Raw genomic sequence first — 26,302 nt, 5'->3', positions numbered from 1 at the left:
GTGAAACTAAGCATACTTTTAACACAAAATACTACCAGGTGCAGGGAGATTTTAAGTATGACAGCTGAATTGCAACTAAAGCCAACAAACTGAAGTCTGCTACACTTCGTATTTGTGTTGATAGTACTTGGGCGCAGGTGCTAAGACGTTAGACCTGAGATGGCAAGAAAGGTATAAAGGAATCATGATTCCTTTATAAAGGGAAGCACTCTGATGGCTGTATCCTCCTTCAGCCCTTCCCCTGCCACCTGTTTCCGTGAACTTCACCCCCAGAGCGTAACACACATAAAGCAGCACGCCCTCGTTGGGATTTTTATTTTTAGAGACAATATCCAAGCCGGTACTGAACCGAAAAGGAGGGGAGGAAAAAAAAAAAACACCTCAGCAGGGAGCCAAGATACAGCTGACGAGCCACCCCCCTACTGAGGGCCCCAACGGCCGCCCCTCAGTGCGGCGCATGCGCGGCATGCCGAGCAGCGCCCCGAGGGCGGACCCGGGCGGGGCGCGGCGGCGGGGCGCCAACCAAGCCAAGGCGGCGGCCCGGCAGCCCTCGCGTCCGCCGCCGTCCGCAGCTCGGCGGGGCCCGCTCGCAGCGCCCGGAGCCGCCGCGGCCATGAAGCTGCGCGTGCGGCTGCACAAGCGGACGGCGCCGCTGGAGCTGCCGGGGGCGGAGCCAACGCTGGGGGAGCTGCGCGCGCAGCTGCGCCGGGCCCTGCTGCCCGCCTGGGGGTACAGGTAGCGCGGAGCGAACCACCCCGCGGGGGGGGACGGGGGGACGGGGGGAGGTGGGGCTGTACCACGTGGGGTGGCGGGGGAGGCTGGTTTATCTCCCCCCCGTACCCCCGCCCCGCCGTGATGCTGCCGCCCCCTGCGGGGTCCGCTGGGAGCAGTTGTGGGGCGGGGCGGGCCGGGGCTTGGGGGGGGGGGGCGGCTTGGGGGTTCTCTGGGTTCGGTTAAAATAAAAAGTTTAAAGTGTGAGGAACTCTTGGCAGTGTTCGTAATAAAGCCTCTTAAATCCATTTAAGACGTGCGTGTGGAAGTGGCTCATTTGGGGGCGGCGGGTTGCGGGGTTTTAAGGCTAAGTCTGTGGGGAGCAGGCACTGGCGGCCTGTTCTGCCAGAGCGGGTGTTTTATATGTGGTGCTGGCAGCTGCCCTCGTGCTGACCAGCTCCAATTATGTTGGTTTTCTTGTAATTGCTTGCTTCGAAGGAGCCTTTTCACTACCTTCGTTTGTAACTAGCACGCTAGAGCCCGGTTGCTGGTTTTGAAACAAGCATCGTGTTTAATCAGATAGCAAGGGGGTTGAGTCAGCAACGCTAAATATACTACCAGCCAAGATTATGTAAAAACAAGATAAAGTTTGTTTTGCAAAGTTTGATATCTTCTGATTTGGAGCGCACCTGTTTGCTCTCCTTCATAACCGCTTTATGAGCGGTTACGGTAGACGCTGTTGGGCTTACCAAGTAGCTACAGCTACTTAAAATGTACTTGGGGAGAAAGAATTTCACAAAGTAATCCTTTATCACTCTTCCCTTCGTGTCTTGCTAATTCTTAATGCATTAAAACCCATGGAATAGAACTATAGTAGTACGCGGTATGTGTTTCTAACTATACCTCTATGTGCAGCTACCCAAATGTAGCCAACCTCATTTATTTTTTTTCCTATTATTTTCCAGTTCTGATACAGAGTTTTCAATAACGTTGAACAGCAAAGATGCTCTTACAGAAGACGAGAAGACTTTAGCTTCATATGGGATTGTTCCTGGTGATTTAATATGTTTATTGCTAGAAGAAAAAGATGCCAAACCCAGCCTACCTCCTCCCTCATCTTCTAATCCTCCCATGCTTCAGAATGGTCATGAGACATCCACCATGATCCCCAACAGAAGTCAGGCTGACAGTCCAAAAGAAGAAAGGCAGGATGAACAATCTGCCAACCAGAAAGCTCAAGAGGAAGTTCAAAGTAATGATGACAGGGTAAGGATGTGACAATTGGCCTGTACAATGCAAAGCAAATTGTGCACATTTGCAAAGTGCACGATTCCTTTCTCATGGGTTGTAAGTTCCCTGTGATTCAGATGTTATGGAATGAGAGGCCTGCCTGTATTTCTTGTGTATGGAGGTTATGTTGCTGAGACAGCTCCTGCCATGTGCTGGATAGAATCATCAAGGTTGGAAAACACCTCCAAGATCATCTGGTCCGACCATCCCCCTACCACCAATGTCACCCACTATACCATGTCCCTAAGCACCAAGTCCAACCTCTCCTTAAACACACCCAGGGACGGTGACGCTACCACTTCACTGGGCAACCTGTTCCAATGCCTGACTATTCTTTTGGAGAAGAAAGGTGTGCATCTGTATGACCCCATATACTTGGTGCAGTTAATAGGCACGTTTTCTATATATTATTCAGTGGTTTGTTTCCTGTGTGACAGTATATATACTAGTTAAGCAGGTAACTGCACCCACCAACTGCTGGGTCCTAAGGTGAAAGGAGGCTTTCTAGAAGAAACTCTGTAGGTGCCACGGTGCTTGGTGCCTATCTCGTTATGTGACCGTGTCCCTGTTAGGCAGGAGCTAGAGGAGCTGATCGTTCTTTTTAAAGCAATTAGTTCTTTGTTTTGAAATAAATGTTTAATACAAAATGTCCCTTACTACAGCTTTTATACAAGGAATATTGCTAAGCATTCTTACAAAAATATTGTTTCGAAGTATAAGAGTTAAGATTTAGGATGAAAAGAATTGTAAGTAGTGAAAGTGAATGTAGTTGGACCATTGTCCCAGGAGCAGTGTGCCCTTGCACATGGTGCTGTGGGCATACAAGGTCCTTACCTGTTGGTCAGGCCATCTTTAGTTGTGCAGAAATCTATCATTTATTTCATTTTTCAAATGTGAGATGTAAAATTCTTACATCCTCCTCCAAAACTACAGTCACAGAAGGGTGTCCAAGCAGCTATGCATCATTAAAGGACAGAAGTAGAAATCTGCAAAACTGTGTTTAATGGGGCCTATGTGCATTGCTCTTAATGAGAGGCAGGAAGCTCCCCAGGTGGATGGTCATGCCTCTCGTAAAAACATAAAGGTGTCTTGTGCCATTGAACATGCATGTGGAGAAGAAATAGCTACAGCTCCTTTAGCCTCTTTTTTCCTTTTTCGGCCTCTTCACTTAGATAAATCCAGCTATAGTTTTAATTCACTGCTTTTTTTAAGTTTGTAGGTAGTTTTATAAGTTACATAATAATATGGTGTGATTTTGGTGGGAGAAAAGAAAGCCCAACAAAACCACAGCCTTCCTCAAGTGTCAGCAGATGTGTTCCATTGATGATTTTTTTTTCCAGCTATATAAGCCTATTGTATTTCTAAGGAGTCTAAGTTAACCACTTTGGTTACTTGCTATGCATGTTGACATACCCCAGCGACTAATTATTCCAGTATATATTGCAAGAATTCTGATGAAGGTTTGTTATATTATGAATTTGTCTTTGAGTACTATATGAAATAAAATGACTGACTTTTATAAAGGGCTTGCATTATAAGTATTAAAAAAAAATACAAAGGCTACGCGTATAATCCTAGTCTCCAAATCCCAGTCTTCAACTGGGATTCTAGAAAACGTAGATGAAACGAGTCTGTAGAAGTTGCCTGGGAAATCTGTAGTGTAGACTTGGGGACCATGAAGACTATGGTAAGCAGATAAATAATACTGATGTATTTAGAGGTGTAAATTTCTGAATGTAAATGTCTTTTGCTATCCCTTGAAGGCAGGATCCAGCATAGAGTTTCCTTCTGGATTAGTCCCAGAGGAAGTCGATCTGGAGGAAGGTACAGGCTCCTATCCTTCTGAACCCATGCTGTGCAGTGAAGCTGCTGACGGTGAGATACCACATTCCTTAGAGATGCTCTACCTTTCTGCTGAGTGTACCAGTGCCGCCGATGCTTTGATCGTTCTAGTACATCTTCTCATGATGGAGACAGGCTATGTACCACAGGTGAGTGCACCACCAAAAAAGAAACTTTCTGGTCAGTGTGAGTAAGCTGCAGAGTATCGCAAGAACGTATGATACAAGATGGCTCTGAAGATCAATGTGTGGCTTTGTATGTCAGTCAGCAGCAGGGGCTGCTGAAGTATCACCTTCTATAATTTGCCTGACCAGTGTGGCTTAAGGGTAGAGACTAGAACAGCTTTTAGGTGTGAAAGAAGTGGCCTGCCTCAGTGTTCCTTTCGGTCCCCAGCCTCACTGGGACCCAGCTGATAACCTCCCATTTCTGCTTTATACTGACAAGTTTGTGCAGATGTTCTTGGATTGTAGCACTTCATTGTAGTGCTGCCTTCAACATCAGCATCATCTCAATAGGATTCAGTTCAAACGGTGGCTGACAAGGCCTAGGTCTGCCCAGGTATTGTCACCTAACTTGTATTGACTCAACTGCGTTCAGTTAGGCTTTGGTTCCGCAAACATATAGGGGTATCAAACTCATAACTTGAATACCTTATGGCACTGTCACTGTACAGTGTATGAATTCACCTCTTCCCTTTAGATTTTCAGACTTGCAGTATATGTTTACTAGTATGTGACTGAACGTGCAAAATAAGACTTGCAGTCAGTGGAGGTGGTTTAAGTCTCTTGATTTTCCTTGCAGTGCTAAGAATGTGTATGGAATCAGTTTAGGTGTCAGGTTGACCAGTACCAATTTAATAAATCTGCTAAGTTAACTGCATTCACATAGCCTGAAATACTGTCTGAAGAATACATTTGCCACTGGGAACAGTTTAAGTCAACCAGGAGACTTGGAAATACAGAATAATTTTTCTGCAAATTTAAGAGGAGAGAGTCTGCTTGTAGTTGTGGTTATGTTGTATCTCCCTATGGGAGTCTGAGAGTTTTCAGACTGAAATTGAAAGTCGTCAGTCCACTGAGATTTTCAAGTTGATTTCAAGCTATGATTCTTCAAGCCCTATCAGAGATCATAAGTTCACAGAACAGGTGCAGTAACATCTTTTACATGTTTTCAACTGGAAAATTAACATATATTCAGGAGTTGTCAGAATGCTGGAATAAATGACAGAGTGAAGTACAGATCTCAGAGAATAGGTGTAAGTCTGTATATTGAAAACCTTCTCTGTCAGAAACTAGGACAGAACAAAAAATACTAAACACTTCCTTAGATTTGCTGTTAGTCTTGGGGGAAAACAGTATATACTCATGCAATTATAGACTGTATCATAACACAGATTGGAGCTAAACTAAGATTTAAATTGCAAGCATAATTCTGGAATTTACAAACTTTTAGTCCTCTTCTTCCACTTGTAATGTATGGCAGTATTATCTCTGTGTATTTTTAGGGGACAGAAGCCAAGGCAGTATCTATGCCAGAGAAATGGAGAGGGAATGGTGTTTATAAGCTACAGTACACACATCCCCTTTGCGAAGAAGGTTCTGCTGGTTTGACTTGTGTGCCTTTGGGAGATCTTGTTGCTATTAATGGTAAGTTGGTCAAATTTTTATCCTGAATACGCATTGCTAGATATCACCATTGTGTAGCAAGAGAGAACTTCTATATACTTTCTTACACCCTCTTTAGAATCATAACTTGATTTTCCAGATTGATGAGGTGAGGTACCACTCCTTGACACTGAAAATTCTTGACATTTCTTGTCTCAGTATTAGCTTTTTCCCTCCCTCTCATCAGAACAGATCGGTACTTGGTGGATTCAACTGGCCTTTTCATTGAAATGTTGTAAAAATCCTGTTTTATTTGTTTCATTTCATAGGAACTGTGGTATACGTTACCAAAGACTAAAAAGAGGGAGATTTGCTCCAGCTACAACGTTTTGTTTGGTCTTATGTTCTTTACGAGACTTACAAATAACTTGTGGACTGCATATTCCTTAGTTTTGATGTGTAATCTTTCCTGAAGCATGTTAACAGTCTAACTGTGGTCTCAAAAACTGCATTTATTCGATACAGAAAATTTAGGGAAGTCTTATGTTTTTTGAAACAACTTCCATATCACTTGATGTGTTTTGTTTTGGTTGTTTTTTTTCTTTGCTTTTTCATATTTTATTTAGCATTTGAGCAATTCCATATTTCCTCGCCCCCACCCCAAAAAAAAAAAATAAAATTTGAGCTTGATTTTAAACTCAAGATTTCTTTGCTTAAAATTCGTAGGCTTTCTTGTTAAACATATAGTTGCTTATGCCAGTTTGTGTAAGCATGTAATGTATTCTCAGAACACGTACACAATTTGCTTTCTGAAATTACAATCAAATGTTTTAACCAAGTCATGTTAGTTTTATATTCATAGTACTTGCAACTGTCCTAGTGTTCATATAGTAAGATTCTTGAATCTTTTTCTAGAGTTTATAGCATTTGAGTTAATTTCTTTAATGACTGGGTTGTAATAATGGCTTGCTATGTACCCCTCCTGGGTGTGTTGCATCTATTTCCATGTGATAGAATTGTTGAAGACAATGCTTTTTTTTGTCACTAAGATTTTTTTTTTCTTTCCTATTTTAAGTTCCAGTTTATTTTTTCTGAAATTTTTATTTATCTAGCTGCTTGAAGCCATTTGGTATTTTTCTTGAGGGGAGTTGGTAAGGGAGTAACGTAAAACACCTTCTGAGAGTAAGGCGATAATAAAGTGGTCTTTGTCATCCCAATATGTTTTCAATTTTGATTTTCTTCTTATATTTGCAGCAACATTAAAAATCAACAAAGAGATTAAAGGTGTGAAGAGAATACAGCTACTGCCTGCATCCTTTGTTTGCTTTCAGGAACCAGGTATGCTTGAGCTATGATACTGATAATGGTAAACTGAAGAGTAAGGGAGTAGAGTAACACAGTGGTTAAGAATATACTTCAGTTTAAGACTGAATAGGTAAAAAATAGCAAGAAAGAATAAAAACGTGGTCATCGTTTAGACGGGCCGTTGCTTTTTGGTAGAAGGAATTCAGAGTGTAGCCATTTACTTGTATTTTGCTGCTAAAACAATTTGAATTTCTTGGATTCACTGAGTAAGAAAAGGACTTTGCAAAGCCTGAGTCATCCTTTGGCCCATATGCCTGTTACTTATGAAGTCCTGAATTTACGTGTGAATCTCTGAGGCACCAATGCTGGACTGTACCCTCTTTCTGCCTCATATTTCAGGACTTAGAGGCTGACAGTAGCTACAGTCTTGCTGTGGTGCTATCATTGTTGTATTATTTTTGTTAGAAAATATGTGCTGACCGCATAGCTCTCTCCAGGATGCCAGAATTAGAGGAATACTAAGGTTGGGTAGGACAGATGGATATAGATCCTTTGTGAGCAGAGTAGCCTGACTAGCCTTTTGTTTTATGAAGCATTAATGAACCTCTTTGTTGCCAGTTGAGGCTGACTCAGTGTCGTATGCTGTGTCCTCAGATCCCCAGTCCCTGATTTATGAGGCTAGTCAAAAGGCTGTAGAAGAATAACTGAGTGCTGAAACGTGTCCAGGATAATGGTACAGTCTTCTGGCTCTCGTTTCTTCAGAGAACAGAATAGGAAAGCATTCCTGTCAGAGAACTGAATGTTGCAGGCGTTTACAACATAGGTGCATGCTGCCTATGGGCTTTGAAATCCAGTAAAAGAAGTGCTGATAGCTTGGGAGCCAGTTTGTTTTTGAAGAACTCAGGTATTTCTCTTAGTGGTGCTTTTTTAAGCCAAAGGAAAGACTAGCTTTAGCATGGAAATGGCCTGTAGTTTCTTGATAAAATACTTAATTCCAGGGTTGTAACATACTAGCTGCAGATGTGTTCCCATCAAGACTGCAAGCAGAGCACGGTTCTGTTTATAAGAAACAGTAGTTTCCCTGCTCTTGTATAATCATTGCAGTCTAACCTGCTGAAGTTAAGCTTTTTCTCTCTCTGCTTTGATAGAAAAGGTTGCGGGTGTTTACAAAGACCTTCAGAAATTATCCCGTCTCTTTAAAGACCAGCTGGTTTACTCTCTTCTGGCTGCTGCCCGACAAGGTGAGAAAAAATATTTACAATCAGAAATGGTACTTCAGTTTTTTGAGGATGGAAGGAAGGGGTGTGTTGTCTATCGAAAGCCTTATAGGAAAAGTGTTAAAAACACTTGAAACAGCTGTTCAGTGGTAGGTACATAGAGAGTAAGAATAAAGTAATTTATACAAAGATTAACCTAATTTATTTAAAATGTATTTCAAAAAATGCTCATACAATGACAATTTCCTGGCTTCGATATGTAAAGATAAAAAGTTCTTTCTAGTCTCACTTAAGAGATTGAGATGGAATGGCTGTTCTCCATACTTGGTGATGAGAAAATCACGCCACAGTAACTTTGTGGCGGTGGTTTTGTAGTTTTGATCTATTTCTTTGTCAAAGCAGAAAAACTTATATAGCATCGTGTTTGGAAGTCAAACCACAGGAATGATGTACTTAGTAACTGGTCGCTGAGAGCTTGTAAAGGATGGAAGAAGTAACCCTAGCTGATGTTAGTGAAGCATTAGGAAAGTGGGCTTTCAGTGTATAGGTATTGCCATAAACGATTCAGGTTTGTATTCTGAAGACACGAGGGAATTCCCTGTAGACTTCAGTGCAGGAAGGCTTTACATGAAACGTGTGCTCAACATTTAATGTGTTTTTTTGTGGACTCTTGAAATTGGGCAGATTTTTTTTCCTTTACCTATTCCAGCGTTTGTTCTGTAGCCTATAAACATAGTTAGGCATGTGGTGTGGTTCTTAGGTTTGCAGTGGAGAGTGGTGTTCAGTATAAAATGCCATTTGCCCTATTTTTTGCACTCTATAAATGTACTGAGAGTTGGGAGACATTTGTTTTATAAGAAGTCGCATCACAGCACTTTCTGAGGAAAGTCATTTAACTTGAGGCATCAAAGGGAAATGATTTAAGGGAAAGATTATAATGTCCTTCCTTTCTTTAGGGTCTTCAGAGTAAGCTCTGCACCATTTAGATAATGCTGCTATTCCCTCCATTTGTAGCTCTGAACTTGCCAGATGTTTTTGGGTTAGTGGTCCTTCCTCTTGAGTTGAAGCTTCGGATCTTCAGACTTCTGGATGTCCGTTCGCTCATCTCTCTTTCTGCTGTTTGCCGTGATCTTTATGCAGCTTCAAATGACCAGCTTCTGTGGAGGTTTATATACCTGCGAGATTTCAGAGGTAACGTTGAGATGCATGTTTTCTCCAATTCTCACATGAACAGAGGGATTAGGTCTGACAGATTTTGTCAAGAGGCTCCTTAAGGAACCACTTCTGATTTTTAAACACTGGGAGGAAGTAAAGTCTTTTGCAGTGGTGATAGTCTGCAGAGTTATTTCTCATGGACTACATAGTTTTGCCCATCATGTGGTACAGACTTTCGTAGGTGTTTTTCATCTGTTTCCCTGTGTAGTTTGGTGCACTGGCTATTGCAGATACTAGAGAGTAGTGGGAAGGGATATTCCTGCTAGAATCCCTTATAAGAGATTGCTATAAGAGATTGATTTCTGACAGCACTTCCCTTGATAACCTTATTTCTTCAAAGATGGGAATGGTGTTTCTGGGATATCTTACTAAGTTTTGAGATGATGCTTTACATAGAATGGGTGTACGAGCAGCTTGCCTACTGGATGGTCTTGGAGCTTTATTTTTTTTTAAGCCACATTATTTCTAAAAATGTATTGACCAAGTGTTTTTTCATCTCCTCTGCAAGTTCCCACAAAATGGGACATCTTTGTCATGAATGCTACTTAAAAGATTGCTCATTTTAATTTTTTTTGCTTCTCTTGCAGATCCTATTGCAAGGCCTCGTGACACAGACTGGAAAGAAGTAGGTGACTTCTCTATATAATCTCTTTGAGAATAGTCTACATAGGATAATTTGAGGCTAAAGCATTGACTTGGGGAGGCTGCAGTCTTAAGTTCTATTTTAAAAGTGTGGTGGCCTGTGCACACGCATTGAGTTTGATCAGAGTAGGAGCAAACAGCATCAGTGAGTGACAGTGCATGCACAGATTGCAGGTTACGGGCCTTTCAGACATGTTGTGGTTAGTCTTTGGCAGGCGGAGTAGCTGCTGTTCTGGGTTTTGAGAATGGAGAGGAGTTCTTTTCTGAAAATTGAAGAACTGAACGCAAGTGCTGAAGCTGAAACACAAAGTGCTTCTAGACTAAAATACCTTTGTTTCTGTCTGCAGCTATACAAGAAAAAGTTGAAACAGAAGAAGGAGGCCTTGAGATGGAGGCACATGATGTTTCTGCCCCCTACACCTCATCCAATTCCCTTTCATCCCAACCCATTTTATCCTAGCCCCTTTCCTCCCAACCCCTTTCCATCAAACCCAATCTACCCCCCCATGATCATTGGTGGAGAATATGATGAGAGACCAACACTTCCATATGTTGGAGACCCAATTAACTCGCTTATTCCTGGTCCAGGGGAAGCACCAGGCCAGTTTCCTCCATTCAGACCACATTTTGACCCCATTGGTTCCTTGCCTGGAGCAAACCCTACACTTCCAGGACGAGCTGGTCCCAATGACAGGTTTCCACCTAGACCCAGCCGGGGCCGCCCCATGGACATTCGCCGTGCGTTCATTTGATTGCTGCTTTCTCCTTCAGTGAACTTTCTAATTCCTGAGCTTGCTTTCTAACTGCAGGAGGTTGCAAAATGCAGGCACTAAAATCTGCCTTCTCTTCAGATTGTTGGAAGAACTCATGTGCATGATACTGTTTCCAAACCAAAGTCAGGGTTTGTTTATGTTCTGGTAACGCTGCAGCACTTGGCACTAAGGTCTGTTTCAAGAAGAGCTATGAGTTAGAACAATTAATGCTGTTCTCTGCCCTCCTCCTCCTCTTTAGTCATCTGTGAAGTGCTAGAGACCAGAAGGATACTGGCCAAATATTTGCTGCATCAGATAAAAGCACTTTAAATACAAATCCTATCTTTGTCTGTCTTATTTGAAAAGTTTTATTAATTTGCCAGGAAAAAGAATATTTTGTTTAAAATCTACCTGGCTAATAATCTTTCTTAACAAAAAATCTACCATGTTCCACATAGAATAGGATACTATCACTGTTATGGTAGATGTGAGTTCATAGATTTTTTTTAAAGATGACATTTTCCTTTTATTTTTATTAGGTAAAAAGTATTTTTGTGTTGTTACATAATACACAAAGAATACAGGGAAGGGATTTTTAAATGGATATATTAGGACACAAATCAATTCATTTTGCAAACAACTGAGTAAACTCATGCTACAGTGCAACTCAAAAATCTGAACAGAAGCAGAGCAATTTTACAAAGAACCAGCAGCAAAACTTTTGTCTCTTTTCTTGGTTGAACAGGTTGACTTTACAAATAAGTAGCTATAGTACATGGCCGCATTTACTGTGTGTGAACTAAAATTGGTGCAAAAGTAAGTCTTTCCTCCTGCCTAACTACGTAAGGAATTAAGCAGCTTGATCTGGTTGCAGTGGAAATGGGATCGCAGCAGGAGAAGCGGAGTTAATACTTTACTGCAGTAAGTTCCATTTAATTCCATTACTGCAGTATTAAATCTTGCTGGAAGGAAACATTGTAGTATGTTTTGAGCACCTTTCAAGTGTTGTCTCGTTAATTAATGAACAACTAACAAGGTCACTGTTAAAGTCTCCTGATGAGATCTTCAGTCTGATGCTGAAGCTCAATTAAAGAAAGACTGGAATAACTAAACTTTGCTAGAACTTTTCTTTTCTTACTTTTTTTTTCCTTTTTAAGATGGATTGATCTCTGTTTCTGAAAATGTAAATGGTACTGATGACTGTTGTAACAGCTGATATTATTTTCTACAATCTTTCTGGAATTCAAAGAAGGGAAATGGATTACATTTCCTATTAAATACAAGCTGTTTAATCAGTAACACTTATGTGCTTTTTCAGGTGGTATTTCAGTGATTCATCTTGTTTTGTATAAAATCAGCTGACTTCAGTATGGTCAGAAAGTTTTGTTATTAACTCCCACAGGAGTAAAATATAATACTTTTATTTTGCTCTCAAAAGTTGCATTTCCTTTTTTTCCCCTGTCCTACTTCACAGCTACAGCATACCAGTGCAAATCCTGCCCTTATCAAACACTGAAGAATAAGTATCTATAGAGTCTGGGGGGCAGTGGTTCCCATTTGATGCCAAGTCTAGCCTTAATTTTTAACATTTTCCTAAAGTAGTTGAATTTCCTTTTTCCAATGTTTTTTTCACTTAAGTGAAGTGCACAGTCAAACATCTTGGAGCTAACAGTGATTCTTTATCTTCCACTGACTATAAGAAGGAAAACGGATGTCTACGCTGTGGATCTTGCACCATTTTGTCCTTGTGCTGAATACTTCAGAAACGCATACGTTAAATTCAGATAACGTCACACAATTTTAGCTGATAAAATATTTTGTAACTTATTCTTCACTTTTTTTCAAGCTATTTCTGGGAACAATGATCTTTGTGTGTGATAGATTAATGTTGTGGTACCAAAGGTACTCGTTACTAATGCCTTGATGATATCCACATTGCTCACTCTGCGGGCATGCTTCTTGCTGCTGTGGAGTTCAGCCCTCTGCCACGAAGACAACCTGGTCATTTGTCTCCCAGGCTTATGCCACAGGTTCTGTTTATCCTGGATTTTGTCATTTGGACGTTTGTTTGTGAAGAAATGAACTCAACATTATTACAGATATGCCAATGAGTGACCTGAAGATACTCCTTCCTTTTCTTCTTTGTTCCTTCACACTGTAGTGAAGATATCGTGAGCCAAAGAGAAAGGAATCTGACTTAGCCTGAACTGTTGAGTTCCCTTAATTCATAAAGCAGTACATGAAATACTATGTGAATATCTCAGGACCAACAGTATAAAATGAGAAGAATACAGGAAATATGTGAAAACCGGCTACTTATTTTTGTTATTTGGCAGGTTCTAAGACAGGTGTATGTGTCATTGCTGTTTGCAAAGTACAGAAGAGATGCCACAAAAGGTGAAGTGCCTTAAGGTGGCCCCCATTTCTTACCTGTACTGTTCATCTGTATCCAGTGCTGTATGGTTGCTACTAAAATTCATTTGGAAGTTGGAAACTATTATTTTTTTCTCTATTTATTGTTTTACCTTCGTCCTGAAACTTAAGACAAATGTATTAAAAAAAAAAAAGGGTATATGCAAGGTATAAGGTCCTATGTACCTGTCTGTGATCAGTGAAAGAGAAGAAGGTACAGCTGCAGTTACTGGAGCAGGACTGCTATTCTGAGCCCTAGCTTTATACAAGATGTTTAATTGCATGAGAACGTGAGTTACATTCCTCTTGAAATACCACACCTAGATATTACAAGAAGGTCAAGATGTTTCTTGGTATGTATCTAAACAGCAAAATCTAAAATCATTTTCCAGGTGGTGGATATGAGTGGGTGTCTTAGCTGTGTCCCAGCTTCTTGGGCTGAATCCAAACACACACATCTATTCATGTTTCCTGGCTTCCATGTGAAGAAAATTAAAGCATGCAGGACAAGAGGGAGACCCAGTGTGCTCTGACCAGGTGTTCAGTTTTCACAGCTGTGAGAAAGACCCCAAGGCATGCTGTGGGGCATGTCTGTCCTGTGATTTAAATGTAACTTCTATTCACCAACTTCTATCTTGCCTTTTTAACTGTACTTAACTCCAGCTGTTATATTTAGGTACCTGAATAGCTGGGTGTACCTTAGTTCACGACTCATAAAATGGAGGATATAATCCTTGCATTTCCTCTCTCTGTTGCTTTATTAGGTTGTAGGGATTTTGGAATAGAAACCCTGCATCGGAAGTGATAACCTGAACATACAATGGTGTGTTTGTGAATCATCTGTTAGCCACAATATCTAGTTTGTAGTTTGAAGTGTACTGTTAGAACATTTATAAGGCACAGTACAGAGTTTCATCATTTTAACTCAGGACATCAGCTCAGTATGTTCATTAAGCACTCTTGTGGACAGAACTGAAAATGCTTTTTAGGAACTGTAGGAATAGGCAGGATAAGCTGATACTACCTGTTGCTTTTACTCATGTCTGCAAGCTGGAGCTAGGAGGAGGGGAGATCCCAGCCTGTTTGCTTGTCCCTTGAAAGATGACAGTTGGGAGCTGCAGGCAGGTCTGAGATTGCAGCTGGGCATCAAACCACATTGCTATCCTGTTGCAGTGGTCAGCTGCAGGACAGCCCTGCTGTGTTCAAGTGCAGCACCAGCAAATGATTCCACTGCTGTGGTTTCAGTGAGTAACTGGGGTCATTTTAAGGGGCCGTGCCTTACTAGTCAGTAGTCACTTCATTTTTGTATAGGCTGTATTGGTAAGAGACACGTAAAAAGATTTGATAGAACGGTTGAGGATTCTGGCAGTAAACTTCTCTATCTGTCTTTGCGTCTCTGGTGACTGTGTAGTAGGGAAAGGCATAAGCTATGCTGAGGGAAGCGTTACAGAAGGAAATCCTCTCCCACCAGGGTTGTGTTACCTCTTCTCCATATAGTGGAGCCTGTTAATCTGCTATTGTTCTTGCTAGTGGGACAGTGTTTGCTCAAGGTCATTTGTCACTCTTTTATTGCTCCTGGAGACTGCAGAACAGCAGGGTCTGTTTTCTTTCTCAGGCAATGACATGTATTAATGATGCAACATTGTAAACTGCTTAGCAAACCTAGAAGGACAATGTAGAGCTGAAAAAAAAAAAAGATAAATCATTAGGGGATAGGGTGATTCTTTAATTCGAAATGTGAGGTATAAATTATTGGTCCAGATGAGTCTCTCGAGAGCCTTCCAAGCTGGAAAAGCTATGCAGTTACTTGCCTGAAAGTGCACAGGTCACAAAAGCTATTACATATGTACAGGCCTGCTCAGAGGTTGGTCGTGCTAGGTCCAGGTGACTGCATTGGATCTAGATGTTCGTTACAGGTGCTGTGCAGGAAGGAATAGTTTGTTTGGCTTCATTCCCACCAGTGAATCATGAGATCCAAAATGGCAACTATTGCTGTTGTTTTTGCTGACTTGAGGACCTCTCTCTTCAAGTGATAGCAAAAATCTGTGCCATTGACTCGAACATTTTTAGCTTACTGACCTCCCTTCCTCCCTTGGTATTCCTAAGAGCAACTGATGTGAAGTTGCAAAGGAAAGCATAAAGCCAGAAGTCTGGCCTTCAAGCTGCATGCATGATTTGTGACTCAAGTTCTTGACAAAACTTGAGGAAAACCACAGCCAGCAAAGATCTCTCTCTGTCTTCTCTGGAAGATTGTTACCTGCTTGGGGCAATTGCTTACGTGCCTTCCCATTGCTTGGTGTCTCTGGATGGAGCCCAGCTCATCTTATTTCGAAATGACAGTTTTCCTGTTCTATCACAGGTCTGTCACCTTGATTCATTTTGCACTCGCCCCAGTCAATGGGAGTTCGAGGAGCAAGACAGGATTTCACTCCATCTCTCTGTCCAATCTGTATTATGGAACACTCAGCACACAAGTGTGTGCACTTCATCAGCTCTGCTATTAATTAACCGTGTTCCTGGGGGATACCCTTAGCCAGATGTGACCAAGTCACCAAAGTGCTTGGAGTTAGCTGGGTTTTGTCTGAAATTTGTGTGAACTGTGGATATGAGCTCTAGAGTGTTTCCAAGGGCAGGGAAAGAAGTGTTTTTTTCCCCCCGATTTTTTCTTGTGGAAGGCCCATTTCTCAGGTTATTTTTGAGCTAAGGCTACAGGGTTAGAACATGACGTTTTTCTCTCAGAACTCAGGAATCACGTGCTGGGGACTTAAATGCAAGGCATGAAACAGACGTTTTAACTGCTATGAGCAGAGTGATCTGGAACAAACCAGCAGTTCATCTGGATGACCTGCTCATGTGATCTTCGGTGTTTACCGATGTCTGGTACTGTATTTAACTTGAATGTGTAATTTTTCTCGGAAAACTGACTTTTAGTAAAGTTGGTATCATGAAGTTCCATGGTTCACTGTGTTTCCATGCTCAGGCATGCTCACTTTATCAGTCAATGATATGTGATATGTGCTTCTGTCTTTGCACATCTGTTTCTGAAATAAGCCTGTGTTTTCTTTTATCTTAGCCTCAACAAGGATTCTGTAATTGGAAGTTAGCAATTGCATGGACTACATTAAAATCTAGTTTGCACTGTAATAACTGTTGACTACACAGGGGTTAGCAGGAGTAAAATTTGATTTACAACTCAGTCATTTGAACATACATGATTCTGATTATGCACAAAAAACAATGAAATAGTGCCACTTTTATACAGTCACTTTTCAGGCCGTTATTAGAATATTTTCTTTGTATTAAAACAACTGTTGTTTTCTAAATTCCTTTTACCCAGGTATTAGCTGTAAATTGCTGGGTGCCACTGAGTATATTCCAGGATGACATTGGGTATATGAAGAGTAAAGGCTGACCAAAGCACAGATCCAGCTGCAGGGTTGTTAATCAGAAAACAGGCTAGCAAATGATTTCCTCAGGTTGCGGATGGTCTCAGCTTTTGCTTCATCTTCGTTGGGGTTTCCCCGCTGAGATGATTCAGATACGCTGAAGGTGTTTGTCAGGGACTGCGACTTGCTGAAATGGAAAACAGAGTTGACACTGAGACTCAGCAGGAGAAGGTAGTTATTCAAAGCCGGTTACTGATGCTTTGTGCTCTGTCACAATTACATTCAAGGAAAAAAGTAAGCAAAGAGAACCTCCATATGTTAAGACATCCAGGATTTGGGGGGTATAGGAGGAATGAGGGATGGGCAAGTGGATCTAATCTAATAGTCCAGTCCATACTAGTAACTGTTTATGAAGGCATATGATTAAAAATATGCAATTGCAATTCTTGGTGCTACTGTTGTGACAAACATTGAAGTCATTTCACTGTTAATACAAAATAATGGATTCCTACTGAGGATCACCTTTAATCAGCCACACCATGCATGGCGATCCTTTGATTTCAAATGTAGAGCACAAGGTGTTGGACAAAGTGGTAGCCATGTCCCCTGCAATGTGTGCTGTTGCCTGTCCTCCCTGGCACGTCTGCTCTGACTATCAGCTGTGTTATGCAGGTCTTTTGGTTGGCCTCAGTGCTCCTGCTGGGTGTATACTCTCTAGCGTTTTAGTTCAGATCAGGACTGTACTTTTCAAATAGATCTCCCAATTTTCCCCACTACCATGCTTTGTCACTGAGTGTGGTTTCTCCTTGTCAGTAATCGGAATTCAGCACAAGACCAGAATCTGAATTAACGTTCATGAAATACGTATTGTGTGGAGATGGCATCCTTAGCGCTAACATTTTGATCTGTAAGTCCATTGCTCTTAGTTTGCCTTGCTAATTGTTGACATTATCACTGAAAGCACATTCCGGAACGTCACTCCTCTGCTCTGTCTAGAAGCTGTCTTACCATTTCTAGCTTATATTTTTGCTCTGGCCTGTTCTTGCCAATTTGACCTTGTGCCAGCTTTGTCAACATCAAACATTTTATCGCCAAGCTTCTCGGCCATGGTGCCAGCCAGATATACTTCACCAACGGTGGCTACTGCACAACAATTCAGCGGTGTGTTCTGTTCCAGCAGAGCGCTTAAACATATAGTCACCATCTAGACTTCTATGTATGTGAGTAGTGCCACTTGCGCCCTCCCCACCCCCTTTGCTAGCAATTGCAAAAAATTGCCCAGTAAAGAACCTTGTGTGGCTCCTGCATCCAAAGAGTAGTGAAGGAATTACTCTTGTCAAGCTTTCTGGTCAATAATGTGCTGCTTACAGTCTGTAAGGATAAGGATTATATACCCTGCTGAGAAGGAAGTAGCTGCTTTGACACGACTGGGGTAGAGCACATATTTAACAATGTGCACATAAACAAGAGGAAGAATGTGAAATCTTCGAGATGTAACCTACAATTCGTTCTTCCTGACAACAGTTCAATGGTGGCCTGAGTTGTGCCCAGGCACTTGTACCTCTGAAGTCACTCACACCTGTCCAGGCCTTTGTCCCTGGGGACTGCTGCCTGACAACAGGCGATAAATTCTTCATGCCAGCTTAGGATACTTTTTTTGATAGACTTATTCTACTATCTACAGATAATAGTGATATACAGATAATAGTGATAATACAGACAATTAACTGAGCACCTACTTCAGATGCGGGTGTGGGTTGGCTTGTTGCTTGGACGTTTCAGTGGGGCTTGGCTGGCTAGGAGCCCGGCCTTGAGCAGGGGGTCTGGGCTGCTGTGGTGGGAACACGCCTGCCTTGGAAGCCTGGACTGGAGAGGACCCAGTTGCTGATCGGACTTGCTGTGGAGATCCAGGTGACCTTTGCTGCTGAGGTGAAGTGGACAGGGGACTCTGGGGCTGCTGTCCTTGAGGAGAGAGCCGTTGCTGTGGAGGTGCGTTTGTCCGTGGAGGCTGAGACGCCGGAGGCTGGCGTGGCCCACCTGAAAGGGACATGTGCATATAAGCATGAGGAAGGTCACGTTGTGGAAAACAAGCGAGTATCTATATGGAGGAGTCAGTTTTGCTAAAGGGAGAGACTATTCAGACTACTTTTATGCAAAAAGATAAGGGAAATCCTCTTTTATAAGTCTTAACACTGGTGTCATGCCCATGTCTCTGGAGTTTTTTTGGTCCATTTCTCTGCCTCTTCAAAGAAGCCCTGCCGCTCCCCCCAAAGGAAGTCATTTCAATGTGCTGTACTTTTCCATGTAACTAATACTTCTTATTCTTGTCAAGTGCTTCCTGCATTTAGAAAGAAGAGTCACTGGAATACCAGCTCTAAAGGAAATGAAAGCTGAATCTGCAGGTTTGGGTCAACAGTCCCTTCATGAGAAAAGCAATTTGATGTAAAAAAACTGTGCGCCCTACTAGTATCTGAGCATCTGTTCCAGCATTATCAGCAGGTGACTTTAGCAATATTGGTAGCAGACCCTCAAATCTTGCTGTCCCTTCTTAATAGTTGTTGCCACTACAGCTCTGTGCAAACACAAATACGCTCTGTGCCCCAAATCCTGCTCCAGTGCCATTTCAAGTGGCCTTTCTTTGCTGAGCCAAGTCCTAACAGAGTTATCAACTGGATCTGTATTGAATTTTCAGCCCACTTTCGGAGCTGATATGGAATTTTACAGTAGCTGCTTTAAAAGTACACTGAATTTGCTTCCTGCTTATCAGTGAATTGGGACTATGACCGAAACCTTTATCCTGAGAGTGTTTATTTAGAAAGCAAACTGATGTCTCACAGTCCATGCTGTCATGGGTCCCAAACAACTGTACCTTGTGGAGGAGGCCGCGGCTGAGACAGTTGTGCGAGCTGAGGTCCAGGCTGAGTTTTCACTGACTGAGGCTGAGCTTGTGGAGGCTAGAGGAAAAAAAAAGCCATTCCTGTTAATACAGAGTCCCCAAAGAGAAGCCCAGAAGTAATATAGGAGAAGTGGAGTCCTGAAGTGTTCCTTAAATACACACACAGAGCATCTGGCTGGTAAATTTTCAAGGGACTGAAATTGAGAGCTAAGTAATAAGGAGCATATAAATTGTTTGTTCACAGGGAATAACGGTGAAGTTACAGTTCATAATGTTTTTTAGGTAATCAGGGATTGCCAAATTTATCAGGCCCAAGGGATCTCTTAGTCCCATCTCCCATTTTGGACAGTTGCCAGCACCAGATGTTCCAAAGGAAGGAGGGATGAACCGTGGAAATGTCTATGGAGTAATCATCTTTTTACCCTGAGGGGTTTCATCTTGATTGCTCTTAAGTAAGGACCAGCTCAAACCCTGGAACATAAAGTTTATGATCTGCTCCACAAAATCTTTGCAACAGTTCCAGATATTTTTTTTAATATTGTCACTCAGACCATTTCAATCTTACAACCTTCCCCACTTCTTAACTCCATTACTTTGAGTTTGAGAATAGTTCTCACAACCTACCTTTGCTAGGCCATTCATTATTTTGCAGAGTTTTACTGCCCTCACTCCCATTCATGTCCTTTCTAAAACCAACAGGTTGAATCCCTGTGGTCCCTCCATGGGAATGTTTCCAGGCTCCTAATCATTTTCATCACCCACTTCTCTTTCCTGGCCTTGTGATCCTTTCTGCAGCTGCCCAAAGCGGGTCTGCTTATGTTATTCCAGATGAAGCAGTATCTTGGTTTCTCTGTATACATCACCAACTCATTCCTTGTGCATCCAAATTCCCTGCTTCTCCCTTGTCAACACAACCATAGGCTGAGCAATGGTTTTCATTAGTCTGTTTGCAGCAATGTCTTTCTTAAGAGGAACGGTTAGCAGGACTTACAAGGTATATATACAGTTTATGTTCTCCCTCTCTCTACCCCAGTTTAGCTTACTTTTCAGTCTTCGGTACAGTTTGCTGTTGTGGTGACTTAACATACATAGCTCTCTCAGAAGTTCTTCGCTGACATCCCTGGTCCTGACTAACCCAAATAAGTTGGTGCCATCTGCACTTTATTCTCTCTCACTGTTTACTCTTTCTGACAGATATTTTAATAAGCAGATTAAGCAAAACAGAATTGTTGCACAGAGGGCTTGTCCAAGGTTAACAGAAGTCTGAGTAAGCCTATTGCACAAAATTGTTTATGAAAGAGCAAGGGAAGTTGGAGACAGATAGACTGGTATGTGCTGGATTATTTATATGGAGAACACAATGATAAAGGGGTTGTTGAAGCTCCTGGAAGGTCAGGAGAATGAGCTAAATGATTCTGGAAATGGGAAGAAATGTTTCATAGCTGGAAGCACTGAAATGAGTTTCAACTGACTAACATAAATGCGATGATGTTGTCAGCGAATCTTGTACATGATGTATCTCTGACAAGCTAAACGGATCGGGAGGAAAACCTAGGAATTTTCCATTCCATAGCTTCTAGTCCTACATAGCTTGGGACACTAAAATGTTGCCTTGGTGTTGCAGGAAATACACTGGAAATATCCTGATTAGATCAGCCAAAGAAAGGGAATAAGATCTCATATTGACCTCTGTTGCCTCTGCCCACAGCCAACCCAAGGCTTCTCAAAGATGAAGGCAATACGATTTTGAGGTGGAGAGTTGCAGGAGTGATGGCCACCCAATGTCCTTGACTGTTTGCAAGATTTAACATCTGTCATATCTGTGTCTTCATCTGAGGCATCTGCTTCACAATGAAACTTTGCCTTCTAGACCCTCTCTGCTTGCTTTTTTAATAGCTCTTGTCTGCTACCTTCCCTGAGGCTTTGTGACAGTCTAGCTACATTATTTTGGTTGATTGCCTGCTGTCTACCACTTTATGAACAAATTCTCAAAGAGTTGATGGACAAAGAATTGAAAGGAAGATTAATGGGACATTTTTCTTTGAAAAAAAATTGTGGTGGATGCTCTTAAGCCATGGCTCTGTTGGTTTATTAGTCTTCTGTATTATTATTTAAATTAATTGTTGAGATCATTTGTAAGGTCCACGACTTCCTTACGTACATTTTGCTACGTTAGTCTTATAGCCTTTTTAAACACAAATTTATAGCCTTTTTAAACACAAATTTTGTATTTGTTATACACCAATCCTCTGGAGCAATAACTGTTTCTAATGAAATTGCACTTTTTTTCTTGGCAGCTGAGTCACTTCCTAAATTCACGTCATTGGATGTAGCCAGCTGGGTCTGGGGGCTTAATAATTTTTAAAAATGTCAGCTATCACCAATTTAATCACTGCTTTTGCTCTCTGCCCTGCATGCCTGACTGGGAAAATCTATGTATGATTTAAGAAGTTCTCCATTTTCAGCAGTTAAATTCACTGGAGTCCCATCACTGTCTCTGTTGTCTTCCCTTTCTCCCTTAATATTGGATGATCCATAGAGCTCACCAATGCTTTGGTGAGGTTCTGTCTTCTGCTGAACTCAGAGAATTTGTTTCACTCTTCCCTCTATCTGATCTTTAAAATAAAATTCTATCCTTTTTAAGTTTCCTTTTATTACTTGTGTGATTGTATGCATAAACGATTTGTGTGCATAAACGTCTTTTAAAATGTCAGATTTCCAAATTTGGAAGATTTTTTTCTGTTTGTCTTGAATGTCTTCTTTCACTTTGCAACTTAACCCTAGAAGTTTATTTCTTGCATTTCTCGTTTAGGAGCAGATCAGAAATGTATATATGCATTCGGGAAAACAATGTTCTCTTAAATAGCATCCATAAAGCTTGACTTCTAATACTAGGGAGCTTTTGAATAATTTTCTCATCTTACTAAAAGCACATTTCCTAACTGCTTGTGCTATATGATGACTTTTTGATACTGTTCCAAGGAAAGCAAACCTAGTACTACTTGTTCCCTTTCTGAAGTTGTACCTGGGTGTTTCAGAAGGCTAGGTCAAGCTGTTGTTTCCTATTACACTTGGATTTCACAGTTCCCAGAAGCAGTCACCTAAAAAGATGCAAAACTCTCTTTGACTTACTGTCCCACTGTGTTATTTGACTTACTTGATAGCTGTATCTCATTTTATTATGACTTGTTGCTTCTTCCATTTCTGTCAAGACTGTGCACTCAATTTCTTAATTTCTCAGTTTTTCTTATCCAGAAACTTACAGAGATAGCCACAATAATATGCATAGTTATTCTATGCATTCCCGTAGGATAGCCAAAGGCTCATATTTCTGTGTATTCAATACTGCTGCCTTCATATTCAGAATTGTTATTTTTCTTGTTTCTGTGGAAGTTTTCATCTGTAGTTCTATAACTACGTGTTACAGCATTACAGTAGCAATTGTAGCTTGTGCAGTTTCTCCAATGTTTGCTGTACCAAGGTCTTTCTCTATCGTAAAACACTTTAGTTAACACAGTTGTGGGTTTAATTTTCTTGATTTTGAATACAGATATTTGTGTCCTTGTTGAGAAACCTTTTCTCATTTAAATCTTCTATTTGACATCTTATGCTTCCAAGACCATTTGTTTTGTTCTCCTTTGACTGTTTTAGTTCTGTTGCAATCCATTCCAGTCCTGTATGTCTTTATTACAGATATAGACAACATATGCATCTGTCCATGTTCTTCTCAGTTTCTGCAGGCTTCCCCTTTGCTCTTAGTTTATACACTCTTTATCTTGGTTATTTCAGAGGTCAGTTGTTGATTTCACTTTGGCCAGAGTAAATCCTATCCATTCTGTATGACTTTCGCTGTCCCAAAGCATTTTTAGTGTCTATTAAAGGTTCCCCTCACTCTAGCTAAAGTTTGTCTTGGATTTACTCCGAAGGCACTGCATGCTGGGGACCTGGTTTAGCAGGGAGTAGGCTGTCATAAAACAGAGGCAGAGAGCCACAGAGTCCTTCCTCTCACTTTATCTCGAGTGGAAATGGAAACCTTTCCAGTGTGTTGCAGTCAGTATTATCACTCAGCCTGATTACTCTTCTGTCCTTTCTTTTGTACAGATTTCTGTTGTCCTCAACCTTTCCTGCTTGCCTCCCTGCTAGACACTGAAAGAGGTAATAGCGCATACAGTCTGGGAATGAATGTGCCATGAGGAGTGCGAAGGGGTCAGCTTAAATGGAAAAATGACAGGTTGTTATAGGAATTCAGCAGTAGTCAGGCCTCCTACTGATAAAGTGGGTAAAGGGCATCTCCAAAGAAGCAAGGCTGTATTGAGAAATGAAACAAGTCTTGGTGGAAATTCCCACTCTCCTCTTTGGGAAGCACAGATTTTCACCAGAGATGCAAAAACCAGAATGAAACCTATCCTGAGGACTGATGTTAAACGGAGGTGAAGCTGGGATTTACAAGCACCTCTAGAAATGCTGTCTGCAATATGAATCTAAAATAGGATTTGATTTAGCAAGGCAGAATGCCTAGGTGTGTGGCCCACACTACCCATGCAATACCACAGTTACATTGAAGGAGAAGGCAGGAAACCGAGCTGTTTCTTAGGGCACCCACTGCAAAGGTCTGCAAGAGACTTCTCTGGAAGAGCAGGAGTCAATCTATCTAATACACTCTGGTATGGGACTGTTCATCTCTGTGGGATGTCTGACTGCCTGACATTTACAGGGAGACGAGAGAGAAAAAGAATTCAGGAAAACAGCTTGGCCAAAAGGTCTATATTCTGTCATACCCAAGGCCTCAGCGGTGATGGGGTAGATCCAGCAGTGGTGACAAGCTGAGTCATTTTGGAAACAACCAGATCGGCTATAAGCTGTCTGTCCTCTTCCACATGCTCCCCAATCAGGGGCATCGAGCTGTCCATCACCTGCCACAAGAAAGAAAAACAGCAGTTAATAAAGAGGTTTACTGGTGGCAGATGCTTGTTTCAACTCACCTTTCACGCTAACCTGCTTTGTCTAGTCCTAAGTCCCCTCCATGCTGAAACATGCTAGGGTGGGATTTCACTTAGATTTTTTTTGGAAACAACATGTGCTTCCTCCACTCCCCATCTTCTATTTACAACTTGGAAGCCAACCCAAGGCTTCTGGTGGCTGAAGGTTTTCTAAATCAAGCAAACACAAACTTGCTTCTTCCTGAGGAGATGCCTTTCGTGGATGGGGTCTCTCTGGCATTGTGCTACAGCATTTTGGGATGACACTGCAGCAGAAAGGGACACAGGCAGACACAGGAGGATGGAAACAAAATGTACTGAAGTCTGAGGGGATGAAAGCAGCAGGGACTGGAGGAAACCAGGAAACATTTGGGATTAATCAACACAGAGCACTGCACCCTGAGAGGGGAAATAAACACCACAGATGCATAATGAATAGGATGTCACCAAAACAACAGCACCCAATGCGGAAAAGTAAACTTATTCTCTGCTTGTCTTCTTGATATTACTGTAATATGACTGTTTTCCAACACGTACCACAACTGCTGGAGAAAGTTGGGAAGCAAGACTGTGGAGATGGGGGAAAGAGAGCTGTCAAAGGGTCTTTGAGGTAAGAAATGTTTTGGCAACAACAATAATAAGGAAAGCATAGCAGATCCTCAGCTGTGTAGCAGCTCTAAACATCATTTTCAGCAGTTCATGATAAATCAAGTGCTTCACAAACAACAGAATCCCACAGGAAGAACTGTGCTATGATGGAGTTAAGATTCAGCTGGAGTAAATATAATTGTACCAAAATAACAGGGTTGGAAGAGTTTATTTTATTTTGCTTTGATTTTTAAACCAAACATTAAAAACCCTTGAAATGCAGAGTTAAAGATTGCATTGCTCAAGAAAGGCACTGACTCACGCTCAGATAACAATTGGAAGTGCGCTCCGCCCTGGCAAGGCTGCGAGAGTCCACTATTTGAGTGAAATGGAAAGTTTCGTACATTTTATTTAGAGGTAGAGGAAATCAGTGAGGTGAGTTCACCAAGTTTGTATTCTAGTCTGTTCTTGTAGAATAACTATTCATTTGGGTTCATTTCTATAGGTGTCTCACACAAACACTGGAGAAGCCACCTAGGAAGTTTTAACTGGGAGTTCGCGTGAAGAGTGAGTTGGCACCTACATCCATGGCTACTTGACCTAGGGTGTGAATGAAGGAGGTTAGAAAAACAGATGGAAGTGCTCAGCTAAATGCACCAAGTGGCTTTTCATTCCTCTGTCCACTGTCTGTAAAAAAATTAGGAGATAGGGAAAGATGTTCTGCAGAGGTGTCAGCGATAAGCCAGGGTGGTGGGGAATGGCCAGTTCCCCTCTGCGTCTCATACACAGGGTCTCCTGGGGGCCCTCTGGCAGCTTCCTTCACAGGTCGCCCTCCCTTAACCCCCCCCCTTAAAAGCATTCCCCATTCTTCATCTGGCAATTCCAGTTCGTGTGTGAGGTAAGGGGTTTTGGCTCCCTGCAATGCACCGTGCGAGGGACGTGTCCGGCCACTAGATGATGCCGTTACCCTGCTGACAGGCCCAGCCTCGCTCGGCGGCTCCCTGACCCTCCCTGGGATACAGCTCGGTTCAAAACACCCAAATCAGATAAAAACCCTCGTTTCCCCACCTTAAGAACTGCTTTTCCCTATTTCTGTGGCAGCAGTAGCTGGAGCAGAAGGGAAAGGGGTTGCGCATGGATGTGGTGGAGTCACCGTCCCTGGGGGTGTTCAAGGAAAGGTTGGATGTGGTGGAGTCACCGTCCCTGGGGGTGTTCAAGGAAAGGTTGGATGTGGTGGAGTCACCGTCCCTGGGGGTGTTCAAGGAAAGGTTGGATGTGGTGCTTGGGGACATGGTTTAGTGGGTGACATTGGTAGTAGGGTGATGGTTGGACCAGATGATCTTGGAGGTCTTTTCCAACCCTAATGATTCTGTGAAGTTGATGCTGTTTAATAAAACAGAGGCACCAGGGGGAACGAACCCTGGAGCAGGTCTTGCCTGAGGCAGTGAAGACACACCAGGGAT

General features: G+C 42.0%; 3 protein-coding genes across 6 annotated transcripts in view; 1 reads left to right on the top strand and 2 right to left on the bottom strand.

Moving 5' to 3' along the window:
* The window catches only part of LOC121071375 (BPI fold-containing family C protein-like), a 29,682-nt gene extending 29,151 nt beyond the window's left edge, over positions 1–531 (bottom strand). For all 3 annotated transcript variants that reach the window (XM_040559616.1, XM_040559633.1, XM_040559624.1), the window contains exon 1: positions 381–531. The gene's annotated coding sequence lies outside the window, so the exon portion shown is untranslated. The remainder of the gene's footprint in view (positions 1–380) is intronic.
* Positions 477–12,009, top strand: FBXO7 (F-box protein 7). Of its 2 annotated transcripts, none has more exons than XM_040559602.1 (9): positions 477–735; positions 1,677–1,977; positions 3,765–3,992; positions 5,348–5,489; positions 6,702–6,785; positions 7,901–7,993; positions 8,984–9,160; positions 9,772–9,809; positions 10,174–12,009. In XM_040559602.1, exons 1-9 carry the CDS (start codon positions 614–616, stop codon positions 10,576–10,578), a joined length of 1,590 nt encoding a protein of 529 aa, XP_040415536.1. In that variant the 5' UTR covers positions 477–613; the 3' UTR covers positions 10,579–12,009. The 2 variants fall into 2 exon arrangements, with proteins under 2 accessions (XP_040415536.1, XP_040415541.1); XM_040559607.1 differs by having other exon boundaries at positions 509–729.
* Positions 12,010–15,642: 3,633 nt separating this feature from the next.
* SYN3 (synapsin III) overlaps positions 15,643–26,302 on the bottom strand; it is a 191,884-nt gene continuing 181,224 nt past the window's right edge. The window contains exons 11-14 of the mRNA XM_040559592.1: positions 24,051–24,185; positions 19,246–19,330; positions 18,116–18,413; positions 15,643–16,563 (exon numbers count right to left, since the gene is read on the bottom strand). Coding sequence (XP_040415526.1) covers positions 16,431–16,563; positions 18,116–18,413; positions 19,246–19,330; positions 24,051–24,185 — 651 coding nt within the window. The 3' untranslated portion in view covers positions 15,643–16,430. The remainder of the gene's footprint in view (positions 16,564–18,115; positions 18,414–19,245; positions 19,331–24,050; positions 24,186–26,302) is intronic.

This window comes from Cygnus olor, chromosome 1 (genome assembly GCF_009769625.2).
Source record: "Cygnus olor isolate bCygOlo1 chromosome 1, bCygOlo1.pri.v2, whole genome shotgun sequence".
Classification (NCBI taxonomy): Eukaryota; Metazoa; Chordata; class Aves; order Anseriformes; family Anatidae; genus Cygnus; species Cygnus olor.
This window is presented reverse-complemented; position numbering and strand designations above follow the sequence as displayed.